At 35.1% G+C, this 21,860-nt stretch overlaps 1 protein-coding gene across 2 annotated transcripts in view; it reads right to left on the reverse strand.

Annotated features, from left to right (window-relative positions):
- COL25A1 (collagen type XXV alpha 1 chain) overlaps window positions 1-21,860 on the reverse strand; it is a 506,241-nt gene that overhangs the window by 232,714 nt on the left and 251,667 nt on the right. For both annotated transcript variants that reach the window (XM_065545315.2, XM_045392741.3), the window contains exons 3-4: window positions 7,232-7,276; window positions 5,268-5,275 (exon numbers count right to left, since the gene is read on the reverse strand). In XM_065545315.2, the coding sequence (XP_065401387.1) occupies window positions 5,268-5,275; window positions 7,232-7,276 (53 nt within the window). The remainder of the gene's footprint in view (window positions 1-5,267; window positions 5,276-7,231; window positions 7,277-21,860) is intronic.

Below are 21,860 nucleotides of genomic sequence, written 5' to 3' on the forward strand. Positions count from 1 at the left end.
CAAGATAACAGTTTGTTCCCTCCATCAATAATCATAACACCCTGTTATTATAGGAAAAAATAACAGTTACTGCACATTGAAAAGCACACTCTTTGAGTCCAAATATAAATGTTTAAATATTATAATAATTAAGTAGGAATATAACAAAGGAGTAATTAAAGGAATATTTGCTAAAAAACTTCAAGAAAATTTTATACCTAGTTTTCTTAACTCAAAGAGGCAAAGCTCATACCTCCACATGATTTGCTTCTGTTAAATGATAATGAGATGATTTACGAGTTTGTTTTGAGTAACTGGCAATTTAAAAGAGCAGGCATAAGATGTAAGATCTACAAATAACTAAGAGCTTAATATGAACCATACAGGATGAGGATAGGATAAGATACAACAAAGAAGATGCTTACAAAGAAGGTGGTATCACTTAAACCTTACTTGCCTGAAAAACATCTTATAGAAATATGGGGGACTTTGAAGAGGAACAGACCTGGGTTCATATTTCAGTTCTGCCTCCTGCTAGATGTGCATGCACCCTTGGGTATATGATTTGACTGGTCCAATCCTCAGCTTTCTCCTCTGTAAAATAGGTATAGTAACTCCTAGGTCACAGGGTGGTCTGAGAACTGGTATGTAAAGTGACACATGGTAGGTAGCTGCTATAAATTGTAGTTATTAGTATATCAGGAAAAGACATAATTTGACTTAAAAATCTTATCATTTTTTCAATATGCAGTAAAGGTATCAGAGGTTTTTATCTAAAAGTTCTACTGAGATTTCTTGTCCTAATTCATCTACCACATTGGCAGAAATAGCATTGTAAGCTTAACTTGGCCAAGTCTGCTTCATTCATCTGTCAACAAGATTCTAGGGTTCAAACCGAGTTGACAATTGTTAAAGGTGGACAGGACAGAGCAGGCTGCACAACAGAGTCATATTTCACACCTCAGAGGGTTCTACACGACCAACAATAACATCATATCCCTGTCAGTCAAGCATCATTGTAGGGCTTGATAGACTGATACAAATAAAACAGCCAGTTAAAAAAAGGTCTCCTGGCTCTTTTCTGGCTATAGTTACAGGACTTGCTTGATTCTGTGACCTGTGAATTTTAGAATAACACTTCTTTTTGGGACAAAGAGACAGAGAGACTGTACCCACTATTGACTCTGAAAAAGATCAAAACTATGTGTAAAATTTGCTCCATTTAAAAACCCTAAAGTCATTTTGTAAATTTTGATCAAACTCTCTCTGCCTCCTATTAAAGTAGAAACTTATTTTTAAATGATCCAAAACAGAAGGTACCATTTGACAGTCATATAATACAATGGACTGACAAATCATTCTAGCAAATACAGTTGTGATATCTGAGCTAGATGCTCAAAGCACATGCATAGAGTCCATTAGAACAATATTCCAGTATGTGTTACCTTTATGAGAAAGAAAATAGAAAAAAGTATCTGATGTTCACTTAAAAACAAATTACATACATTAACACAAAATTGCTCTGTTGCAGCCATTTTTAGCAGACTCCTCTGATTGTGTGTGTCTGTGTGTGTGTGTGTGTGTGTGTATCAAAATAGATAAGGCTGAGTAATAACCTGAAAGCTTCCTAGAGAGTAAATTGATACACGGGATCTAGTTCAAGTTGTATTTCAAGTTTAAATTATAAATGATCTCAATATGCAAGACTACAAAAACTGACAAAAGAAACACATAGTTACATATCCACACATAATTCTAGTGGAATGTATCCAAGTTTTCCAAAACATTCTAAGTAAAGTTGTAAATATATGGTTGCTAAATTAAATGTTATCATTAATACTTTTTTGTTTCTTTTAATCTTACAGGGAGATCTGCCATTATCCCCTGGGCCATCTAATTTTTTATTTGTTCGTTCATTTGTTTGTTTGTCTGAATTAGTGCCCAAATGTCTCTTGCACTGTTGGAGCACATTCCATAATGAAGTGAAAGTGAATGACAGCAAAATACACATCAAGACCCCAGGTTACACTTTCTAATCTGTCTGTACACATGAAGCCACAGCACCATGGGAACTGCAGGCCAGAAAGAAGTTTGAGAAATTTACTTGACGTAGATTTTGTGCCAAGGATTGCTCACCAGAAGCAAGACTAACTTCTCAGACCAATTTTGTGCTTTATATTTAGAGTGCAGAATGGAGGCTAGGGCAACTGTGATTAATATGACAATATATCCCTCGATAGCTTACTTGTGGAGATAGTTGAATAATGTTTTAAAATATATAAAGTAGGACAATACATTTCTCTAAAAATAAAATTACGGAAAGTGTCAGATTTTAGTTCAGGCAAAAGAAGTGAAAGGAAAAAATAAACAGTTGACTTTAAACAGCATGGGTTTGAACCACATTGGTCCACTTATATGCCAGTTTTCCTTCTCTGCTGATAACAAGACAAACCCCTTTTGGTCCTTCTCCTCCTCAGACTATTCAATGTGAACATGGTGAGGATGAAGAGTTTTGTGATGATCCACTTCTACTTAATGAATAGTAAATGTATTTTTCTCTTCATTGTGATTTTCTAAATAACATCTTTTCTCCAGCTTATTGTAAGAATGCAGTATGTAATACATACAAAATACAAAATGTATATTAATTAACTGTTTGTGTTATCGGTAAGGTTTTCTATCAACTTTACAACATTGGTAGTAAAGTTCTGGGGAGTCAAAAGTTATCTGTGGATTTCTCACTGAGCAGAGGGTTGGTGCCCCTCACCCTCACACTGTTCAAGGGTTAACTGTACATTAAATTAAGGTGATGTAAAAATAGGAATAGTTCCTAGAAATTCAAATTGTCAGTAATTGGGTATTGTCTCTAAATAAACATATTGCTGATAAAGTTATCTAATTGCAATAATCCCATTGTTCATTAATATTTACTCCGATATAAAAACATGCCAGAAATTTGTTATAAAGCCACCTATTCTAAAGCAAAATGTGATGGAAGGCAGATACTTTTTAGATATTATATGTGGAGATTTAGGAATTGGAGACTCAAGAGGATTTCATCGTAATGTATTTTACCCACAAGGAAGCCCATGATATTGGGTCCTAAGTACTATGGTAGGCTTCTATTTTATTGGTAAAGATAGCATAATCAATGTTTTTTCTCTTTTGTACAATCAATGTTTTTTCATCTTATCAAATATAAGCAACTTGAATTATCTTCCAGTCAGTATGGAAACTCATGATTATACTTTATTTATTGGATTTGATGCTGTTTGCCAAACATATTTTAACTTCTTTAAAATGTAGTCAAGGTGGGACAGTATCAATACATGTTTTATAGATTAGCCATTTTGCATTTTTGGCCATAATTTTATATTATATGTGATTATTTTAATGAAAGAATATTATTTCACCCATGGCCTGACAAACCCATGTAACAATGATCCATGTTATAACACAACTATAATTCATAAGGAATGGAATAAAGTGGTAAGCTGAATCGATCTGAAATCAGACATATCTAATTGAATTTCAACTTTGCAAATCCTTTAGCTGTGCAACCTTTGGTAATTAACCTCTATGAGCCTGTTTCCTCACTGAACAATAGGAATGGTAACATCAGAGGGTTGGTGTGAGAACAAAATGATATTATACATGCAACGTGCCTAGAATACTGCTTGCCTTACATAAGGGGCTTAATGCTAATTATTTATATATAATAAGAAAAGGAGGAACAATTGACATCTTTAGGTAGAAAATTTGGACTAACGGCCTCAAGAAAGCGACAACTATATGGTTGCTTGAATTTTCGAGGAATCAAAGAGGAAGTACTAGAATTCTGAAGAATTCATAAGGCAGAAATGAGATTTAACTACCTCTTGGCATAGCTAATGTGGATGCCACAAAAAGAAGCCTTGAACACTCTACTCCAGCCATAACCTCAGGAGTTTCCTCTGGGTAGTAGTGGTTTGTTATTTATTTAACATGAAGAGACTTAAGTATGAAGCCAAAAAGTAAAGACTCTTAGACCTAGGGCATGCCATCTGCCTAGCATTAAGCAAGAGCTGAAAGTCAGTTACAGAAGCAAAGTCATTTCTAAGATGATTAATGTTCCATCCTTGAACGTGGCAGGAAGACTGCAAAAGATATTTGGAAGCCAATGTTTCCTCTGAATAAAGTAAACGAGTATACGCTAAGCCCCTCTCCCTGGACCACGCTGGCCTGTTAGATAAGTTGCCAATGTGGAGTCTGCAAACCCTGGAGCAAACTGGCTATCCAGGATGAGAAAATATCTCAAGGCCAATGATCATTGCTACCGTAAATGCACAGTGCACCGTATAAACACTGGGGTCAGATACAGTTATCCAGCATATTACTCAAAAACACATCTAGCTCAGAGCTGACAAGATAATCTGTTCCTGTGAGTGCAAAGCAGACTGGAATGCTGCAGCTATGACCTACTCAAGGAAAGAAAAAAGAAAGTGAAACTCTCCAAGGGCTCCATCTCATGTTCTTTATGCAGGCAAAACTCCAACAGACTTCAAAAGAAGTGTTGCCTAAGGAGGGAGGACTGGTCCAAGCTCACTGGGGGTATCATTTCCATGATCATGTTGCCATCTACATTTGGTAGACTGGCAAATGCAAATATTTCAGATACAAGTTTAAACAGATGAAAAAAGAAGTGTGAAATAGCTTGGAGATTTGCTTGCAAAAGAAACCTCAGAATTCCAGGAAAAGCATTTAAAATCAGAAGCTTCATAAGTTATCCAAAAATCTCATGAGGGTATTGGTGTGTGATCATATCAGAAATAAATGTTTTTCATCGTATGTTCTCACTCATAAGTGGGAGCTAAGCTATGAGGATGCAAAGGCATAAGAATGACACAATGGACTTTGGGAACTCAGGGGAAAAGGTGGGAAGGGGGTGAGGGATAAACGACCACAAATAGGGTAAAGTGTATACTGCTCAGGTGATGGGTGCACCAAAATCTCACAAATCACTGCTAAAGAACTTACTCATGTAACCAAATACCACCTGTTCCCCAATAACCTATGGAAATAAAAAAATTTAAAACAAATTTAAATGGACATACACTGCATTCTAACATATCACATGATCACAAAACTGTGTATTTAAAAAATAATTTTCCAAACTTTAAGTATACTCTTAAAAGGTCAGTAACATTTTTCTAATAGACATATAGGCTATATTTTGGTGTTTTAACAAAGTTTTAACATACGTGATCCTGATAAATGCAAACAAGCCAAAGTGCAGCAAACGTACTTACAGGAGGACCTATTGGGGGAGCAGGTAGAGAGAGAAGAAGAGGGAGAGAGATGAGTTAGTGAATATGCAAAATATTAAGATCAAACAAAAGATATGAGCATAATCAGCATGATATAACAGACATGGAAGTTTTTAAAAATTCACTGATTCTTAACCGTTTTTAGGCCATGGAACCTCTGAGACCATTTCAGAAAAATTTATAATTGTACACAAAATTTTACATAAAATTTCAAGTGATTTTTAGATTGCCTAAAGCCTGTCTATGAATTACTGAGAGGTTCATATATCTTAAGTAAAGACTAATTTATAAAAGTTTAGATAAGTATGAATTATGAGAATATTTGGTAATTTATAATAGACCAGTTATAGGGAATTGATATATAACTTCTTGAGTTTGATAAAACAGCCAAATGAGAAATGTACCTATTATTTGTCCTTAGAATTTTTTATTCGACACTATTATAAATATATAAAAGTCTAGTTCCTCATGTTTATATAAATTTCTTTAAAACCATCAAAACAGGCAAAGTCTGAGACAATTTTAAATATTTCACATACCATTATGCTCAATTAAAATACCAGTTCTAAGTAGCTAGGAAGTTGGAAATTGGCTTTTATTTTCTAAGAAACTTTGTATAAGCATACATTTTTCACTTTTTCCCCACAATCCTCTTTCTTTTGACAACAATCAAAGATCATTTCTATGATTATCTGATTCCACTAATGTTTTATCATTTCTTTTTCCTCAAAACAAATTTACAAAGTATCCTTTATTAGAAAACTTTATACTTTATGAAGCAATACCTACACAAGTTTCCAATTATTTAGATTCAATGAGCTTTAAAGGTAGCTTTTGATAACACTCTTTAAAAAAAAATAAGCAACTACACTGCTCAAATTAATAAATTTTCATAAACACTTTTTACTTTTACATCTTTCTTAAAATGGAAGAGGACATGAGGCAAGAAAAAAACCCACACATCAATCTGCTATCAGCTCTTCTTGATAGGTTAATGTTTCTGTTTCAATACTTAGTAATTGATTATTTTTAATATTGATAAATATTTAGAGAAAATACTGAAAAATAATTTACGGCATGCTAGAGTCAAATCTTAAATTACTTTATCTTGCATGGAAGAATTAATGGCCTCATAAGACTTTATGTGGTCACTTTCCAAAAAAAAAGAAAAACAGTAAGTGAACTCATTTATACAGATCACCTCAGTTTCAAAAGAAATTTTACTTCACTTTTCTGTTTTACATTGGAGATTTGTTTTACATACAGGGATTTGACCTGAAAGCAAGAATGTCCTGAAGTAGGAATCGGGACAATTGGTTCTGTTTCAAGTTCTGCCTTGGCCAAATCACCTGACTGCTATGGGCCTCCATTTCCTCAGCTACAAAATGGAAATTCTGGATTGATTACTAAGGCTCCTGTCATTAATAAAATTCCATGGTTGTACAAGAAGGATAACACATTCTCAAATTTTGAAAACAATGGGAGTAAAAGCATGACAAAATTGTGCCAACTGGATAAAATAGCAACACAGCTTTCTAAGACACGTGCCCTATTGTCCCAAGGCAGATGTTTTTGCAAAGGACCTACATTTACTGACCACCTACATAGATGGAAACGTGGCTGATGCTATCACACTGTGTGCAGCTGAGAAACCCTCCATTGTACACAGAAAGGACAGACTTAACTTGACCCAGTAAATAAGCCCCAAATGGGTACCAATTGTTACTAAACTGCAATTAACAATACTTTGCAAACTTCCCCTTTCTGCAGTTTGATAGAAATAAAAAGATTAAAAAAAAAAAAAAACAAAAACTAGGTCTAGCAGAGAAGATTTAAATGCACACATACAACCTCCAACAAGACAATATTATCATTAATTAGGAAGAACAGATGCCGGAACTTAACCAGAACATGAGTGACATAGAGCAGCTGAAAGAGAGACTTACCAGATTCTCCTCTTCGGCCTCTCTTACCTCGTTTCCCTGGAGGGCCTGAAATACAAAGGATAATGTTTTGAGTGTAGTTTAACTTTTTTTCCTGGTTCCACCAAAATGTCTAGTAAATAATTTATATATATTTTCTCATTGTTTTTATCTACCAATTTCAAGAAAGAGACCAGCTATTTGTAAAGGTCAGTACTGTCTTTCGTGTTTCAGCAAAACTCTTAAGGTTCATTTAATTATAAAAGCTACTCTAGATACATGATCATCTAGGGTTACTTAACACCAATGATTCGGAATTTTTGTTCATCCTGCTTTAATATGATCAGTAAAGAAAGAGTTTGCTAAGAAAATTGTTAGTGTTGAGTTTTATGTTTCTAAGGAATATTTCTTTTCAGTATATGAATAATTAAAGTACTGATTAATAATTTAAAAGTACTAAGTCCAAATGATTTATAGTTTCTTTTCAGTCAGGTCCATCATAATATTCTGAAAATGTTTAGTTGGCAGTTAGTTAAATGTATACATTAGTAATGGAAGATAATCCTTACAAATATTTATATCTCATTAAGTGTGAATATATTGGAATTTCACCGATCAACAACCACCTGAATAAAATCACAACCTTTTTAATAGGGCAGTATTTAGGTAGTAATTATAGATCTGATTTTTCTACAAGGGCAAGGTCATTATTGTCATTCAATAAATAGTTAGCCTTTATGATGATCCCATTTTAAAAGCAGAGAAATAAAACTTCTTTTTTTTTTTTTCCCCGGTGAGTTACCGGTAAAGACCACCAAGCTAGTATGTATCAGACTTAGCACAAGATTCTAGACGTTCATGGCTTTCAAGCCATTATTCTCAATTATATAATTTCTGTCCTCATTTCCTTGGTCAGGAGTAGCCTTGCACTGAATTATGGTTCAGGCAAATAGAAGAGAATAATTAGCCCACAATGAGAATTGAGGTCTTATAATATTTGCCAGGAGAAGAAGGCCAAGGAAAATACAGAACTGCCTGATTTTAAAGAATGAGCTGCTAAGTAGGACTGATGACTTCCAAACTTTAGAAAGTTCAAGACACAAGCAGCACAGGCCTTAGTATCCAGGAGACTTTCAATGTGATCCTGAGCTACCGGCTCCCACATGGAAACACTATCATGAGAAATAAAAACATCAGTGGGGCAGTTAGTTTCCTCCCAATCCCTTACACAGAGTAAGTCTCAAACACACACACACACACACACACTACACATAGAGACATAATCTGATATATAAAACTTCCTTAAGACTAAGAATTATACTTTTTCTAGTACAACATCACTTAAACTAAAAACTCTCTAGCAACCACTATATACTTAAAATGTCTGTGGTTCACATGGTAGGACCATTAGAAGCCATTGTGGAAGAGATGACAGATGAGAATTTTCCAAAACTGAATATAGTAGTCCTATGATTTAACTTATATTTCAAGTGGCATGTAAAAATAGTTCACCCTAACTATGTGGAAGGAGAAACTTAGGAATATTCAAAGACAAAAAAAAAATGTTAGGAAATACCAGAGGGAAATTATAATGGAAAGTACTTTGACTGACTGTTGTCTCACCTACAACAAAGGTGCCAGAAAGGCCCAGCCCTGATTTTTACAACATGTCTTAGAGGCCTCTAATTATTACTTATTTATTGGGAATTAGCTTCTTTGCCATTTTCCCCCTGAAGAATGTGTCTTTCAACAGTAGATTTCATCAAATAAAAACAATAGATTGCACAAATGTTTAAGAAATAACTTGAATAAATTTTTATTTTATTTAACAGAGAGAAGATTATGAAAAAAATGATTAAAGAAGCACTCACATCTTTTGAAGAAATCAAAAACCAAAATACGAATATTTCTGAACATATCTGAATTAAATATTCAATCAGAAGGTTTAAAGAAATGAATCAAATGCTGTGGTAAATCTGCTTGTCATATTGAGAATTGAAGAACAGGATGCAAGCAAACTGAAATGGCATTTGGCAAGACAGATATCTATTGAATATGGTAGGGTTTTACAAAGAATGTCATAATATTTGACAGAGAAAATGAATTTAAACTAAGTTATGAGAAGATGGAATATAAACTAATGAATTTACAAAGAAAATACTGGATTTAAGAAAAGCAGGTTATAATTATTATCGGAATCAGAAAACTGCAGGGAGCATTATACTGAGCTTGGTGAACTAATAAATTATACAAAACTCTCAGAAAAGTCTAGGTGAAGATCTTACTTACAAAGAGAATAATCTGATGTTTGAAGAAGTCTACTGTGCAGATCAAATAATTTGATCTTGCTTCTGAATTTAAAGACAAAAAGAATAATAAAAATGAAATGGATGAGACGAATTTGGCAATGGATAGCTGGCAGAACAGACTGAGAAGATAACAAATCAGAAAAGAGAAATCAGACAAAACTGATGTTAACAATTGTCACAAAAGATAGCGGCCATTTCCATTCCAAACTGAGTAATGAATTGTCAGCCAGGCATGAGCTGTATGAACACATACAGAAGTTGGAACATGGTTCTCATTCACTAAACTTGGCCAGATCTTTGCAACAGAAATTCTCAGTAAATTCTATCAGCAGAAAGACATGACTCTGCAAAAGAAACTGGCTCAAGAATATGAATGGGAAGAGAAAAAACAGAAGCTATCAGCAACAGAGGAAGTGAAAACTTACAAGCAGAAAATTCATTCAATGAAGAATGAATTACAGAAAACAAAGAGAGATGACAAAACCAGATTGCTCTTCAGTGTTAGAAAATTCAGGACAATTGGTACTATTCATGCTTCAGAAAGAGTTCTTGCTAACTTTCAAAAATAGATGCAAACTGTCAGCCTGAGATAGAATTAGTAAAAATTTGCCATCATGGTAATTATTTAAAAACCAGTGACTATAAACCCAAGTTCAGACAGACCCAGTTCATCAATTAACAAAGGAAAGCTTCCTAAACCATTCCAGTTCCTCACTAATGATGTACCCCCTTGATAAGGCTCTTCTCTAAAGTTAGATATGTACCTAGAAGGAAACATAAGCCACTCTATGGGCCCTCATATGATCGTGAGGGTGGGTGGTTACTGGAAGTAGCTGGAATACTCTTCCCTGGCTCATCAGATGAATTACCAAAACCTGTCAATTCTACCCATATTACCTGGATCTGTTCACTCTTCTCCACTCCTAAGCGTATAATATTTCAAGGCTGAGTTTAAACGTAATCTTTCTTGGCACTCCAGTAAGAGATTTTTTCACAGTGATGTTATTTCTCTTTGAAAATATTTTTACCTTTTATAAACACTTACAACAAACACACAGGAAGTATTTAGAGAAAAGTTTCAGAATTCATCATTGGTTAGGTGTTTTGACCTCTTGTTTTCTATTTCAACACACATTTCTGGCTGGATCTGCTTTTGGAGAGCAGGTATCATGTGGATAAAAAGCAAAGGGAAGGCTCACGCCCTGGGTGATTGTGCTTAGGTGTGTGTTGTCATAAACACCTGAGAATAGGGAGAAGATGGCTAGCTCATTACAAGAATGGCTTAGCGGTCATCGCCACTGACACAGGTCCATTGGACGATAAATTCCTGACTGAATGGAGGAGGTAATTAATGAATATAAAGACACACACTAGGTGTTCAATAAATATCAGCTCCCTCTTTTACTTTATTTATATTTTCTTTTTAGTCCATTGTGATTCTACTTGATAATTTTATAAAAGTTGACTATGTGTGTGAACAAGATTGCAAGAGATTAATATCACCTTATAATTATACTATTCAAAGAGGCAATTTAGTATACTAAAGACAACATGGAGCACAGAGTTAAAAACCTATGGATTTTTCACTGCTGTGTGAATTGAGCTGACTTTCAACTAATCTCTTTGATTTTAATCTGCTATCTGGTAAATAATACTCATTCTGCCCCATCTGTATGATTATTGTGAGGATGAAACTGTAAACTGCTATTACATTATACTAAACAAGTGTTTCTTTCATTTTTCATTCATGTGTTGAAGCTTATAAACCATTTCCGTGCTATATTACCGTCATATTCATCAATAAGAATAGTAACGTTTTTAAACATAGTAAGATTGCTAAAATAGTAAGATTTTGACACATTCTAATAAAAAGCTGAAACTTAGAAGCTTCATCCCCAGAAGCACAGGGAACTTTAAGTACATTAGATTAAAAAAATCATAAAATACCTCAAACAGTAGAAAATATTCCAAAAAAATACTCTTATTCAGAGTTTTCGAGGCAGAAAATGGAGATGTTACGGCAAAGGAAAGGACAGGAAACTGAACTTGTGGTCTGGGAGGGACAGAGTGAGGATGAAGCTCTTTGCAGATGGAGCAGCCCTCTTGATGGACGCACGCTGGGGTAGGGAAGTCTGGAGGACAAATGTGTGCAAACCCAAGATGCTCCTCCACCCCAAAGGACCCCTGAACAGGTCGCCAACAGCTGCAGCTGGCTCTTGGGAGGGAGGAACCTGTCTGGGCAGAGGAGACAGCGGATCATCCTTTCTCAACCAACCTCCCCCATCCTCCAGCTACGTTCAGAGACTAAACCAGGTTTACCTTCAGGTCCTCTGGATTAACCTTACAAGCAGGCACAGATTAATTTCAGAGCTCTCCCCAAAGTCCTCCCACCTGTTTGCTTGCTTAATGCCTGAAATTCCTTCAAGATGGACCAAAGCCTTTCATTCCACAATTAGAAGTAAAAGGCTTAAATGGCAATGCCTGGTAGAAGTAGAACACTAACTAAAATTTATTCTCTCCATACTCATAAAATGTCTGTACTACAACAGACCCACGAGGTCATATGAGCCAAAGGTTTTCATGCTCTGCTTAGAACCTGGACCATCAGAGCAGCTCCAAATTGCCATACTGAATTGCAACCATTTAAAGTAAAACCTCCATGGCTAAAACAAGTTTATAAATGATTCACATTTCTGCAAATGTAAAACTGAGCCTAACAGAGGTGAAAAACCTGCCCACAGTCCCACACAGCAGATCCCAGCTTCCTGATTCCAAACCAGTAAATGTTTGAGGGACTATTTTCTTACACATTATGAAACTAATAAATGTATTTAAATTAATTGTTTGCTGGTAAGATTTTTACTGTATTTTAGTTAGAAACAACAAAAATTGTTGCCAAATTTTTATTTTTTATAACCTAATCAGAGAAACATAATTTTAATAAAGTAGCTCATCACGCTGCCTGTCAGTTTCGAATTCACATTCCACAGACACAGCTGGCCACAGCCAGCCCGAACTTTCCAAAGTACTTTATCAATGGCCCACCTTGTATTTTTCGAACATCGCTACTTAGACAGATGTATTATTAATCCTTGTGACAGCCTTCCACTAGACTGTAAGCTCATGAAGGGAGAAATTCTCTTGTTCATCCTTGTATCTCCAGCAGCAGGCATGAGGCTGACCACTCAGAAAACTTTAAAGGAGCACCGCCTATGAGCTATTTGATGCACACCAACGTTATTTCATACTCTTATGGCAAAAACCACAATTACTTTTGCACCAACCTAATACATTAATTTTTTAGAAGGAATGACTTTTTTTTATTCAGGAGATTTATTTCCCAAGATTTTCTCAATCAGCATGTACTCTACTATACATAATACAGGGTTGTTTGTTTTAAATATCTTTTATGTGTGTATTTTTGTTTCAAATTTCCTCAAGTTTTAATTTCTGTGGAATGTCAGTTTATAAACGAAGTTAATCATAATAAATAATAGGAAATAATTTCAGCTTGCAATAGCCAAGTTCCATAACTCTCACTACAGAGTATTATTCAGATATACAGTAATCATTTTAAAGATAATGAGTTGAAACTTTGGAAAAGTCTCTCTCCCTTATTTTTAACAATACAAAAGATATACTAACAAATGTTTGAGGGACTATTTCCTTACACATTATTAAAGTAATAAACGTATTTAAATTAATTCTTTGCTAGTAAGATTTTTACAGTATTTTAGTTAGAAACAACAAAAATTAAGTTGCCAAATTTTTATTTGTATAACCTAATCAGAGCAACATAATTTTAATAAAGTTATGAATATTTGTAATATACTGTTCCCCTAAAGTAATTAGGTTTGTTTTGCGAAATTCCTAGAGGATATTTTTTAAATCAAATAAAAATAACAAATATTTCATTTTATGAATAGTCCTTTCATAAATATGCTTATTTTCAAGCTTTTATACCAAGGGATTCATGATAGTTCCACATAAAATTATAAAACATAAAGAATATGCAGAAACTATGTTCACTGAATGAAGTTAAAACACAATAAAGCCCATGGGAGGTACAAAAAGATTTAAAAAAAAAACTCTCTTCAAGTGGCTAATAAATGTGGGTGCATTATCAGTATATACATTAGACCACCTAAAACCAACTGAGAGGATATGTATGTGTGTACTGGTTTAAATGTAAAATGTAATATTCCTTGGTGTAGTAGTCAGTGCTTTAGAAGAAAATGGGCGAGTTATTCCAGAATATACTTCTCATGTGGAAAATTTTTTGTTTGACACAGTCTTACTCTGTCACTGAGGCTGGTGACAGTGTAAGTGGTGTTGAACATCGCTACTTAGAGTGCAGTGGTGATAATAGCTCACTGTAACCTCAAACTCCTGGGCTCAAGCAATTCTCCTGTCTCAGTCTCCTGAACAGCTTGGGCTGTGGGCACACACCAGCACGACCAGCTAAGTCTTTTATTTTTTTGTAGAGACAAGGTCTCACTCTGTTGCCCAGACTGGTCTCAAACTCCTGGCCTCAAGCTATCCTCCTGCCTTGGATTCCCAAAGAGTTAGAATTAAAAGTGTGAGCCATCGTGCCTGGCCTAAGAGAGTTATTAAGCAGCAAGGTATGCCCTTCTGGAAAAGCATGTTATCTTTCTCGTGAAATGCACTGAGAGCAGGACTCTTATTTGTTTCTATATTTTTTTCAATTTTATTTATTTACTTATTGAGACAGAGTCTTACTCTGTCACCCAGGCTTGAGTGCAGTGGTGTGATCTTGGCTCACTGCAACCTCCACCTCCTGAGTTCAAATGATTCTCCTGCCTCAGCCTCACGAGTAGCTGGGACCACTACGCCTAGTTAATTTTTTTTTTTTTTTTCATATTTTTAGTAGAGATGGGGTTTTGTCATGTTGGCCAGGCTGGTCTCAAACTCCTGAATTCATGTGATCCACCTGCCTCTGCCTCCAGAAGTGCTGGGATTACAGGCATGAGCCACTGTGCCTGGCCTCAATTTGAAATAAAGTGAAAATTTTCACAATTGCCATTAAGATATTTTAAATAAATACAAATAGATTACATCAGAATTGTGGTAAATCTAATTCTCAACATTATGTGATCATTAGAGTTATTTTTAAATTGGTTGAGTTTCTACTCCTGTGGAGAGAGGTCAATAAACCAAAATTACCTTCTAAAACTTATTCCCAGTTATCGCAGTGTAAGTTTAGTTCTTTGTGGTGCCAGGATTAAATGAAGTATGTCAAGTTTAACTGAGAATTCGTTGATATTTATTAATTTCATAAGTAGGAAAAACTGATCACATTCATGAGATAACCGGAGACTCTCACAAGGACATACTGGAAAATACTACTGCACTTAAACCATAAAAGAAATGGATTTCCAAACTGAGTGCAATGTTTTCTGGGCTTTATATCAATGCTTTGTTTCCAGAAATGGAATTCCAGAAAATGAGGGGTTATCTTTGTTGCTGTTTTTAATATCTAGATAATAAATATAGTAGAATATTCCATAGAAACTGTTCAAGACTACAAACAGCCTGATGTTGCAGTTCATTGACTTTAATGAGGTCTGATGTGGCACAGTTGTTATTTCTATCATTCTTTTCCCACACATAAAGTGTTTCATTATTATGGCACTAGAATGTTTTACCCCAGGATCCTACAGGGGATTTATCATGACAGCTTTTTTTATTTCTACTTGTGGGGATGGGGGCTGCAAAATGTCAGAGAGTAGGGGTTGGGAAATAGGAAAGATATGATTCTTTGTGAGATTACATGCTATGTAACAAGAGTGACTATTATCTATACAATGTAATATATTAACATGAAAAACAGTTTCCAAGCTTTCAGAAAAATATTTTAAATTAGCTTTGCAGATTACATGTTTCTAATGGAATTGAGAGTGGTAGATACCTCTTTTAAAGATAAACAAAAATGTTAAACTAACACAAAAAAATAAGATCAACAGTTCAATGTAGTTTTTCAAATATTCAATAAATAAAATTATGTTAATTTTTATTTATCAAAGATTGAAATAATCTTCATGGAAAATTTAAAAAGTGGGCTAATAGAAACTAGGATTTGTTTTTATTAATGGCTTTGTGACACCACAAGCTTTTGCCAAATTTCCGATGGATGAACTAAACACAGCAGCACCACACACACCATTACGCATATGTAAATAGCCCAGATATTTAAGCGGGTGCTAAATTAATCATTTAGCATGATGCCAAAATTTCCACCTAGTAGTAAAAAGACTCATAGAATAATAATACAGAACTGGTTTAACACTCCAAATGAGTGATGGAAAATGAAAAAACAGAAAGGCAAGACAAAGCCATTCGAGTAAGAGTAGGAGTAGTTCAGAGAGAGAGGGTAACATGGAAGTCTGGACCCAGTGAAATAAGCATGAAGGCACGGGCATACTAAAACAATCAGTGCAGGAATGATAGAGTAAGATCTGTCTGTGGAAGCCAGAGAACCTAGTGAGCCCCTGTATCATGTGGGGGAAAAGCACAAAATACTAGGAAATAATACAAGGGACAATGATGATGACTAACATTTATGAGTGCCATCACACACCTTGCACTGGGCTAAGCACTGTACATGCTTGGTCTCATTTATTTTTACTAGTTGTGTGATCTCAATACAATTTTGGAAAGTGACGATATAGAGAGGTTAAAAGATTTGCTCAACAGCACATAGGTAGTAAACAGTGGATTAGGGATGTATATCAAGACAGCCTGACACGTTGATTACAAATGCTGAAACTAACAATTTGGTCACTTATTAAACACACTATAGATCACTGTATTTTCTGATACAAAAACACACAACTGCCCAAAAGAAAATAGGAGATTTAAGTCAACTTAGAAAAAATACGTTCATGAGTATTTCTGAAGCCCTTTATTTAAAATCTTTGTTTATAGGCTTATTTTTAGCTTTTCATTTTAAAGGAAAAATAATCATGAGAAATCACTGGCCAACAGTTAATAAACTTCTATTTTACAAAGTTAAAAAGACAGTGTTCTCTCTTCATACACTGAGAACACTCATGGCTAGCCTAAGGGAATGTGATTAACACCTATTTATATTTAAGCTCAGTTAATATGCTCTTACAGCATGCACAGCAGTTTTTGCCCAGTCTGTTATATATAAGTATTTAAAGTGACAGAAATAAGAAAAATATTGATCTTTTAGAAAGGAGGGATATTGCCTGTCTTATTCATTATTGTATTCTCAGTACTTGGCACATAATTAAATGTTAAATAGATGACCCTTTTTAAAGTAGTATTTCTGCTAGTTAAAAACAAAACAAAACAAAACAAATGGCAGAGCACAACTTCTGAAATCAGCCATAAGCGCCTGTGTTTGAACCTGTCTCTTCAACAATTTAGCTATGTGACTTTGGACAAACTAACCTCTTAGAACTCTTGTCTTCATCTACAAAATGTCAATAATACCTATCTCAGACTTGTTCTGATTGTCAAGTGAGATATTTTACTTGTGAGGTACTGAGCACATAGCAGCTGTGGAGACACAGCATCTGTGCCCATAAAGGCAAGTGCTACTTAGGAGATATTTAGGTTAGGGGACTTGACTTTGATGAATTAGATAATCGGGGAGGAAAGAGCAACCTCTAATCCTCTTCAGCCTACAATCCAGCCCTCACAAGGTTCCCAAAGTGACCTGTCTCTTCTTACAATCCTTCCATGGCCCCCTTAACCCCCCTTCATTGCCCCCTTGCCATGTCAGACCCTAACAGTATCACATAGCGTAATGATAATGGACATGAACTCTGGCAGATGAGGTAAATCATAGCATCTATTTCGTTTTTGTGAACATGTTAGCAGTTGGTCCATTTGCATACACGTCTGGCACAGAGTAAACATTCTTTAGATGTTACCAATTGTAATGACTTTTCACATCTCTGAATGTTTTTCATTTGTCTAGGAAGTCCTTTGCAGATGGTACCTTCCACACGTTGGGTGCTCAGTACCAACTTAGACTAAATATTCCAAAAAAACAAAAACAAAAAAAACCATTACCTTCTTGGCAAAATGAGTTCATGGCTTTCAGAATTTGGGCTGTCATGACACAATTTTTCATTCACCCAAGCTTAAAATATCAAGGTAATTTTTTAGTCCTTCCCTCGCATTCTTGGGAAATTTAGTGTTTCATCAATATTTTTCCTTGAAACAACTCTTGACTGTCCCTTTGTTTTCATTCCCAATGCTGATGCTATAGTTTGGGCCCATACTTTTCAACTCTAAATGCTTACTGCTTACTGGTCTGTCTCAAATCCACCTGCATAAACTACTAGGGTAATCATTTTAACCTATTTTCATCATGCAATTCTCCAGATCAATAAGTTTTCACGCTACATAAGGGAGGAAGTACTTACACATTGGTCCAACACACAAGGTTTTCTCCTATCTAACAAATCCAACCCAAGTCTCCATACTACCTAAAAGAGTCTGTCTTGCCTAATCCTTGGTCTTTCATCACTCTTGTGCTCTCCTTACTTAAATTTAATTTCTAAAAGACATAATTGAGGACTGACAATCCTTTCTCCTTTGCCATGTATTTGGCCCATTTTTCTCCTCTAGTATTTTTTCCAGCATACCCATGAATTGATTCTTGTTGGGATAGAAATTCTGCCTTCTTCACTATCACTACCAGGTTAATACAGTTCAATTTTAATAGAGTCGTTAAGTAAAAGCACAACATTTTTAAAATTTTACTCCAGTTACCTAAATAGGAATAGGAATAGATTTCATACTTCAAACTATAGTTTAAGGAGGAGCTGCTATTTTGTCTATTTAAGGAATTAATTTGTTCAATGCTATGATGTATTTGGAAATGTCATGCATGTAAAAAGTGCTCTACAAAATGCCAAATTATCTTGCTAAACTAACTGAGAACACAGTGCAGTGTAGGTTAGGATTACAGTTGGCCTCCCATAGAAAATGCTAACATAGGTGATCTTCACCAGAAAATCAAATCCCATTTAACCATTTAAAAAGATACTTAAAATCTCCTAGCCTCCCCTACTGAGTTTCATTGCCTCCTTCAGAATAAACACAGTTATTTCCCTACAGTTAAATTTCAGATTCATACTGACAGGCAAATTCCCTAGCATACAAAAACATCATGAGTAGATTTCTATGAATAAAATGTTTCCCCATATGATTTCATAATAATTCTAGCACTTTAATGCTGCTATATCTATCACATGGCAAGTAAAACTTTTCCAATGAAACTACAGATGGGCCAATCCAAGACATGATTTTAACTTCTGAGGCTGAGTTTCTTTCCTATGTTGCATAGTAACTAACACAGAATTTTTTAAAATATCAAAAGCCTTGATATACAGACACTCTTTTGCCCTTAGGTAATAAAGAAAACATACACCAAAATTTTATTGGCTTTCCATCTGGCGTCTTTCGTACTAATGAAGATGGGAAGCTTCAAAGCATGCTGAGGTTTGGATGAGTGTCAGAGGTCTACCTACAAGTGCCAATCAACTTAAAAGACTTATGAAAGGTCCTTGATCAAGTAGATCAAGAGCTCAGGAGCTAACTATCAGAGGTGAAAGCTCAAGGGTTACAACTTTAGGTTATGAGGGAGAAGGTAATTTCAAAGTAGAATTTGAGTTCTTTTATTTTGCAACTTGACTATCATAAGGGCTTTTCATAAAATAGGACAGTTTTAAAATATGGCATTTTATTATGATATCAAGTAACATGAGAGGAAAAACCTTGAAGGAAAAAATTAACTGTAGTAAATATAGAAGAATTGTAATAATCACAAATAGAATGGATACTATGAAGTCTATTTTATGCACCTTAGTAAAATGACACAAAAGATGTCTTGAATAAGACAATTGTACAATATAAGTAAAATAAATTTTGTACACAAAGCTTTGTGTAAAATATATTCAACAGAATAAATTTTCACTAGTAGTGATACTCATATCTATATTTAAGAACAAAAATGAGGAAATTAGGATCTTAATCCACTTTGACACAACCTATATTCCATCCACATGCATATTTATGAATATGCATGACTTAATCAGGTTTAATCATTCCTCATATTCAGCCTCTTCATTAAACAATTATTATTAAGAAATTCTTGAATTCTACTGGTAAGCTTTGAAGTTAGTTGTTAATATACAACATGAAAAAGGATTACTATAAATAACATAAATCCCCAAGACACCTGATTGAATTAGATTGTTCTCTGAATATTTTATGCTGAGATAAAAATGGACGCAACTAAAACAGTTCTTGACTATTAAAATATTTTAAGTCAAAAACAGCCATGAGTGCCTATGCCATCAACACTTTATGAGTATGTTCGGTTTCCTTCTGAAAAGGTCTCATGAATTTGTGAGAGATGCAAGGCCTAAAACAAAAACAAAATAAAAATAAAGAACACTGTCAGCCAATATACAATACAGTATTACACTGCAAATGGCATTGATTATGCCACAGTTGCTCAGAGAAGAGAGTTGAGAAAAGGTTGTCGGAAAAGAGAAATTTTAATTTAACTTTAAAAAGTCGATAAAAGGCTGGGTGTGGTGGCTCATGCCTATAATCCCAGCACTTTGGGAGGCCAAGGCATGTGGATCACCTGAGGTCAGGAGTTTGAGACCAGCCTGGCCAACAAGATAAAACTCCGTCTCTACTAAAAATACAAAAATTAGCCAGGCTTGGTGGCACGTGCCTATAATCCCAGCTACTCAGGAGGCTGAGGCAGGAGAATTGCTTGAACCTGGGAGGCAGAAGTTGCAGTGAGCCAAGATCACACCACTGCACTCCAGCCTGGGCAACAGAGTAAGACTCTGTCTCAAAAAAAAAAAAAAATGGATAAAAGAGGATAAGGAAAGATTTAAAAAAAAAAAATGAGGCACAGCTCCAGTGCAGTGGTTCACATCTGTAATCCCAATACCTTGGGAAGTGGAGGCGGAAGGATCGCTCGAACCCAGTTCGAGACCAGCCTGGGCAACACAGTGGGACCTTGTCTCTAATAATAATAATACGGCATAAACACAGCTAGCCACATGCACTGCCGCTCACCATGAGACAACATTCACTGGAATTTTTGTTTGAAATAAGATTGGATAAGTAAGTCCAGTCCAGATTATTAAAGTCCTCAAGTGGCAGGAGAAAAAGTTAAGAAATTCTCCAATACATAACAGGAATCAAATATAGATTGAGTAGTAAGATAATGACATGAAGAAAATGGTGTTTTGCGAGGACTAACCTGGCAGGAATTAGAGAACACAATTATGAGTCTCTTACAGAAGCTAAGGTACAGTGATAAAGGGACTAGTGACAAATGGGGACAAAAAACAGAAACTGAAAGTAATACTTGACAAAAAGAGTCAAAGTTGGAGGATTAATTGGATTTAGGAGCTGAATACAACAGGCTGAAACTCAAAGACGGTCTCCAAGGATTTGAGCCTTATAGAATAGAAAATTGGTGGTACTGTTTACATATATCGGATAGATTAAACAAAAGATCCCTCTGCCATTAACATGATAGTCAGATGTCAAGCTTAGGCCTTGGAAACAGTTTCAGAATATTGGCATATTTATATGAATTAGATCCTCTGTGGAGTCTACCTTTCTTCTTTTAACACGATACGCACAGACCTTTACACTTGAAGATTTGCCCCAAAAATTGGAAAACATTTGTTCTTGTATTTGGGCATCCACAGTATGCAAGGTTAGTTTTGTAGAAGTAATTACAAAGTTCTACAAGTAAATGGATAATAAGTTGATGTTAACATTACAGAATACTTACCAACAAATCAACAAACGGAGGCCAAACCTACTAAGGTTGTTTGTATCTTTCTATTGATTCCCTTAAAATCTGTAAAATCCACTCTGATATTTTCACTCAAATACAGTGATTTAATTCAGAATTTCCGTCAGTTGAATATTGATTTGAATCATTCCTGAACTAGGAAGACAGCAGGAACAGTGGCTAGAGAGCCAGAGACCTCCCATGCATTGTCATTAAGTTCTACAGAATATTAGACTTCTTATCTATAACATGAAAGGACTGTACTGGAGCTCCATGTTTCCTTCCAACAATATGATTCTATGAGAAGCAAAAGAAAATCATTTTTTTTTTCTAACTAAATGACCACACCTGGTCTCCAGTACCTACAAAAGCCCTAACCCTAGGTCCACCAAAGTAAATACAAGAATGCCAGCCAAGTCAATTGATTTCACTTCCAATAGGCATGCAGATCATTATGTGAGTATCATAGGAAGCACCACCTTGAGGAGGTACAGGGTAGAAGTAGAGCATG

The sequence above is a fragment of the Macaca fascicularis genome, chromosome 5, assembly GCF_037993035.2.
Source record: "Macaca fascicularis isolate 582-1 chromosome 5, T2T-MFA8v1.1".
In the NCBI taxonomy this organism is placed as follows: Eukaryota; Metazoa; Chordata; class Mammalia; order Primates; family Cercopithecidae; genus Macaca; species Macaca fascicularis.